This window comes from Arachis stenosperma, chromosome 9, assembly GCF_014773155.1.
Source record: "Arachis stenosperma cultivar V10309 chromosome 9, arast.V10309.gnm1.PFL2, whole genome shotgun sequence".
Lineage (NCBI taxonomy): Eukaryota > Viridiplantae > Streptophyta > Magnoliopsida > Fabales > Fabaceae > Arachis > Arachis stenosperma.
In genome coordinates, this window is record NC_080385.1 from 146,727,192 (window position 1) to 146,733,191 (window position 6,000).

A 6,000-nucleotide genomic window follows, 5' to 3' on the forward strand; every position below is an offset into this window, starting at 1 on the left:
AAATACTAATTAATCCCCGCTGTCATCTTCGGCATTGCCATCAACAACAGGAGGGATCCACACCTAGCCACTCCTTGTAGTGTATGGAGGACTGGTAGATGATCTCTTCAACCCCTTTTCCTTTATTTTGAAAAATCCGCCTATTCCTTTCCAACCAAAGGTTCCAGATAATGGTACAAAAACATACCATCCACCTCTTGCGCTCCTGTTTACTAGTTGATAACTCAGTCCAACTTTGAAAGTGCTCCTTTATCGTTCCCGGACACGACCATGGTCTTCCAACAAGAGAGAGCCAAGCACACCACACCTGCCAGGAGAATCCACAACCAAGGAATAAGTGGTATCCAGATTCAATATTTTCATTACACAACACACAGACAGTATCCTCCTGGTTAAGCATTCCCAACCGACTCAGCCTCTCCTTCGTGTTGACCCTTCCAATCAAGACAAACCATATGAACAATTCAACTCTAGAAGGGACTAAACCTTTCTAAACTGTCCTAGTAAAGCTGTAGCTCGCTATATCCTCTGGAAGCATTTCAACCTGCATAGTCTGCACAAAGGAGTTAGTAGAAAATACGCCTTGTTTGTCAAATTTCCACACAACTCTGTCCTCTCTCCCACATACTAAATTAACCAGTCTTAATGTTTCATGCATCTGGTTGACTAGATCCAACTCCCATTGGAATAGCACTCGCCTCCATTGGAAGTTCCATCTCCACTCTAACCCGTCCCAGAATCCACAATCCCCTATGACGGATCCTCTTTGGTTTGAAACTGAGAAAAGCCTTGGGAAAAGATCTTTTAGGGTCCCATCACGTAACCATAGATCCTCCCAGAACCGAGTTCCTCTTCCGTCACCAATCTCCATGGACAGTCCGTTGATCATTTTCTGTTTCAGACGTTGATCCTTAAACTGTAACTGGCATATATCCTTCCATGGCCCCCCCGGGTAGGTAGCATCTGAGATGACAACATCACATTGGGGTTGAGGTTGTTACATGAGCATACTACCTTCTTCCATAAGGGGCAATCCTCCTTCGAAAACCGCCACCACCACTTAAAGAGAAGGGCTGTGTTACGTACCATGGCATCACCAACACCTAACCCTCCGAACTTTTTGGGGGTCTGAACCACCTCCCACCTAACCATGGCCATACCAAGTCTACCATCCTCCTTACTCCATAGAAACTTTCTCTGTAGGGAGATCAATTTTTCGGCAACAGCCTTTGGCATCTTATACAAACTCAAATAATAAACTGGCAGGCTATTCAAAACAGACTTAATCAGTACCAGCTTACCAGCTCTACTTAGGATCTTGGACTTCCACACGCTCAGTTTCTGCTCCACCTTGTCTATAATGGGCTTCCAAGTCTTCACTAATCTCGGGTTCGCTCCCAACTGAATCCCCAAGTATTTCACCGGAAGAGAGGCCACCTTACAGCCCAAAACTCGAGACATACGTAGTATCCACTGACCGTCACAATTTACAGGAATCATGCTGGACTTATCAAAATTAATCGTCAGACCTGACATGAGCTCAAAGCAACGCAGGATCCTCTTGTAATTCTTTATGGTTTCTTCTTCTGGTGGACAGAACAGGACAGTATCATCCGCAAACTGAAGATGTGACAGCTCGACGTGATCTCTACCCACCAATAACGGCGAAAGTCGCCCATTTCTCACCGCCTCCCTGAACATCCGATGCATGACTTCAGCAACCAGAACAAATAGGAACGGAGATAATGGATCCCCCTGTCGCAAGCCTCTTTCCATCTTGAACGGCTTTGATGGTGAACCATTTATCAACACTGACATACTGCTCGTACTTACGCACTCCCTAATCCAATTCCTCCATCTTTGACCAAAACCCATCTTTTGCAGCACCAGATCCACAAAGCTCCATCTGACTTTATCATATGCTTTCTGGAAATCTAGCTTTATTATTACCCCTTCCTTCTTAGTCGCTTTCATCCATTGAACAGTTTCGCAAGCAATAAGGGCCCCGTCATGAATCTTGCGTCCTTTAACAAAGGCACTCTGAGTCTCACCAACCAACCGTGGCATGATTGCTCGCATCCTCCTTACCAGTATTTTGGATATGACTTTATACACACAACCTACCATACTGATCGGTCTTAGGTCTTTAATTTCTGTTGCACCAGGGAACTTTGGGGCCAATGCCACCCAAGTTAGGTTCGCATCTGCCGGTAGCTTGCAGGTCAAGAAAAAATTCATCACCGCCTCTGTGAAGTCAGAGCCAATTTCAGCCCAGCACCGCTTTATAAAGTTCATATTATAGCCATCACTGCCCGGCGCCTTCCTAGATTCACAATCCCACACCGCTTCTTTAATCTCCTCAGGAGTCGGTTGCACCTCTAAAGCCAAAGCGTCATCTTCATCAATCATTTCCACCAGTCCGTTCCTAAATCCCACCAAAGGAGTCGCTTCCTGATGATACAAATTCTTGTAAAAGTCTCTAATCGCAATCTTGATTCGAGCTTGGTTCCTTACCATTCTCCCATTAATGAGAAGCGCATCGATCCTGTTGTTTCTCCTTCTTGCGGAGGCTAGATTGTGGAAGTACCTTGTATTCTTATCAATATCCTTTGCATGTCTAGATCTCGACATCTGCTTCCAATGTATCTCCTTCCTTACATACCACTTCTCACAGCAAGACACTAACGCTTTCCTTCTTGCCTCCAATGTTCCATCATAAGCGCCCTCCCCCATCATATCATCAATCTTCTTAATCTCTTCCTCAAACTTCAAAATTTTTTTATCCAGGTCCCCAAAATTTTCTTTATGTCATCTTCTAATAGGAGCTGTCATAGCCTTTAATTTTTCTGTGAACTGTGTCTCACGTAAACCTCTCCATTCATCTTTGATCATCCTCAGAAATCCTTCATGTGTAAACCACGAGTCAAGACTTCTGAAAGGCCTTGGACCATCTCTCTGCCTCATGCCTTCCACTATAATTGGGCAGTGGTCAGACAATCCCCTTGGACCCCCTCGTAATCGAATGTCTGGAAATTTTTCAATCCATTCCAAGCTAACCAAAACCCTATCGATACGACTACAGGAACTACCTCTGAACCATGTAAACTTTCGGTCTGTAATCGGCAAATCCACCAATTCCATGTCATTTATCCAACTCTTGAAGTCTTCAGCTGACAGGGATAAGCTGACTGTACCCCGTCTTTCTTCCACCTGTACAATCTCATTAAAATCCCCCATGAAACAGCAGGGAACCTGGCATAGACCGGCTACATAACTTAACTCTTCCCATACAATCAGTTTCTCTTGTCTAGAATGCTCCCCATACACCAGAATAAAAGCACAATTAAAATTATATTGCAGCAGCTCCCCTTCAACACATATCCATCTCTCCCCTTTGTGGCTAATTCTTAATTTAAAAAAATCATCATCCCATATTAATAGCAAACCACCAGATGCACCATTAGATTCCACAAAATCCCAACTCACACAACTACTTCCCCAAATTTTTTGTACATCAAATTTAGTTACCACCTGTCTTTTTGTCTCTACCAGTCCTAGCATGCTTAATCTAAAATTCCTTTTCAAGTCTTTTATCATCCTCATCTTACCATCCCCCCTCAACCCCCTAATATTCCAGGATGTAAAAATCATTTCAATAACTTATTACACACCTTTTTGTATGGTTTGGGTCTGCTCCTCCTCGCTTTTGCTTTTTGTTTCGCCAACTTTTTTTTACGAGCAATTTCTTCGTTCTGTTGCTGGAGGATCGCCATAATGTCCTCTTCTTCGTCATACAGCACAGCTCCGGACTCCGTTGCTAGTTCCCAGGTTCTTTTATTTTCTACCATCTGGTCCTCCAATGTTAAATCTTCATTATCACTGGCTTCTGCGTAATTGGCTTGAGTTTCGTCTTCCGGTTCGTCCTCATCTTCTTCATATCCATCTGCCTCATTAGGAACTGGAAAGTTGCTCTCCATGTAAGCTTCCTTATCCCGCCCAGTGTCTCCAATCACTTCAGCCTGTCCCCATTTGTGTTTGTTACCTTCATTGCTTGCATCTTCTCCCTGCCCATCAGCCCCTTCGAGTTGAAAATTCACACTGTCACCTCCCTCCTCCACCATACATCCCTTCAGCCTGGCTTCACTTCGTCCGTCCGCCTCAGTCACGGTCACATCGCCACATCGGGACCGATGGATATAATTCGGACGGCCCTCATGCGCTGGTTGTGTCGCCGCGCAGCGCTGGCTTCCTACCCGGGGTACCCCCTTCTTCCAGCCACCGTCTTCCCTATTGCGGCATGGTCGATTCTCAGTTTCTGATATCGCTGCAGCCAGTCGTCCCTCCTCGGATTCGGTTTGTGCTTCTCGAGGAATTGGTGTCACAGCCCCCATGTCTCCACGCTCTCCTGGCGCCATTGTTTTCCCCTGCTTCGCCCGTATCCCTTCCTCACGCCCAGAACCATGCGTCGCTCCCTGATGGATTGGACCAGGCCAGACCCGACCCGCGTACTCCTCAGCTGGCCCATTTCCCTTATCCGCATCATAGATCTTCTTGTTCCGTTTGGGCCTCAGCTCTGCACAGCCCAAGTTGCCATGCTTCGTTCCCTGCTGGATTGGACCCGGCCAAACCCGACTCGTGCACTCCTCAGCAGACCCGTTCCCCTTATCCACTTCATAAGTCTTCTTATTCCGTTTGGGCCTCATCTCTTCACAGCCCAAATTGCTATTATCGCTTTTATAAATCATAAGGGCCTTATTTGCTTGTATCCCCTTGTCTTGGCTTGAGTCTTCCCTTCCTGGCCCACAGTTGTTGCAGCCATAATTCCACGTAACAGTCATTTCAGAGTCCACCTCATCATATCTCATAACATCTGCCATGCCTTCATTATGGCGTTTAATGGATTGATAAGTTACCAATTTGGATTGATTGTGCCTTAAATTATCATAATTCCACTCATTCAAAATTGTTTCTGAATTTACCAATCTACCCTCGTCTTCAACCTCCTCTCGCCTCACGTTGAGCACTTCCGCTGCCTGATCTGCACTACTAGCCTTACCATCCTTCATTATTTCCACCTTGACATTTCCTCCATATGTTTCACACCCTACCTCCTTTACCAATATATCAAAGCCACTAGTGTCAATTGTGACATGGACCCATTCTTTAATCACGTCCATTACGCATGTATCAATTTGTACCCGGCCGACACTGAAGGAGGTGCACGATTCTGTGGCGTTATCACAACCAACCACCTCTCCCCATTGACTGCCTATTCGTCCGAAAGTATCCACAGACCATGCATGTAAAGGTACCCCAAAACACTCTAGCCACACTCTCCGCGTTTCGCTTCTCTCCGCCTCGTCCCACCTCCACACATTGTGAAACAACTGCAAAAGGCCATTCATATTGAAAGTGTATGCCTCTTCTGCAGTCAAGAGGCTGTCAAAGGTCAACAGTGCTTTATACGCACCCATTTCTCTCACTTGGATCACATGGGGAAAGTTTCTCGCAACCGATGCTTTCAGTGCTCTAAAGTCAATCGCTTTCGTTGTTCCCCCAACCAGGCTTCTCTGCAGCCAGACCACATTTTCGCTCGCTACCTTAATTTCCACCTTCTTCTTCCACCCGTTGGCGTGTGGATCTTTGGCTATAGTATCATTTGTGACAACCTTGTTGGGATTGTCCTTGTCTTTCTCAATCACTCCTCCTTCTTCTGGCATCTGCCTATCCATTGCGTTTTGAGAGTTATCTCGTGGGGAGATCCTCTTCGCATCATTTACGTCGGACACTCGCCTATATTTAGCTTCCCCCACAAAGACAACTTTACCTCTCAATCTCATACGATTCATCTCTGCGATAGCCTTCAAAGCCCCTCCTTTTGTGGTGTACCGTATGAACGCAAAGATGTATAGACCACCATTCTTTTCTTTCCTCGACAAGTAGATATCATTTATACGTCCAGTCCAGTTAAATAATTCGAACAACTCTCTTCTCGATATG

General features: G+C 45.6%; 1 protein-coding gene across 1 annotated transcript; it reads right to left on the reverse strand.

Moving 5' to 3' along the window:
• Window positions 1-2,808: 2,808 nt before the first annotated feature.
• Window positions 2,809-3,561, reverse strand: LOC130950040 (uncharacterized). The gene has a single exon (XM_057878605.1). The coding sequence runs from the start codon at window positions 3,559-3,561 to the stop codon at window positions 2,809-2,811; it is 753 nt and encodes a 250-aa protein (XP_057734588.1).
• Between the last annotated feature and the right edge of the window lie 2,439 nt (window positions 3,562-6,000).

What these genes read in the sequence shown, in the direction of transcription:
- LOC130950040 (XM_057878605.1), bottom strand. Translation starts at nt 3,561, where the DNA reads ATGCTAGGACTGGTAGAGACAAAAAGACAGGTGGTAACTAAATTTGAT.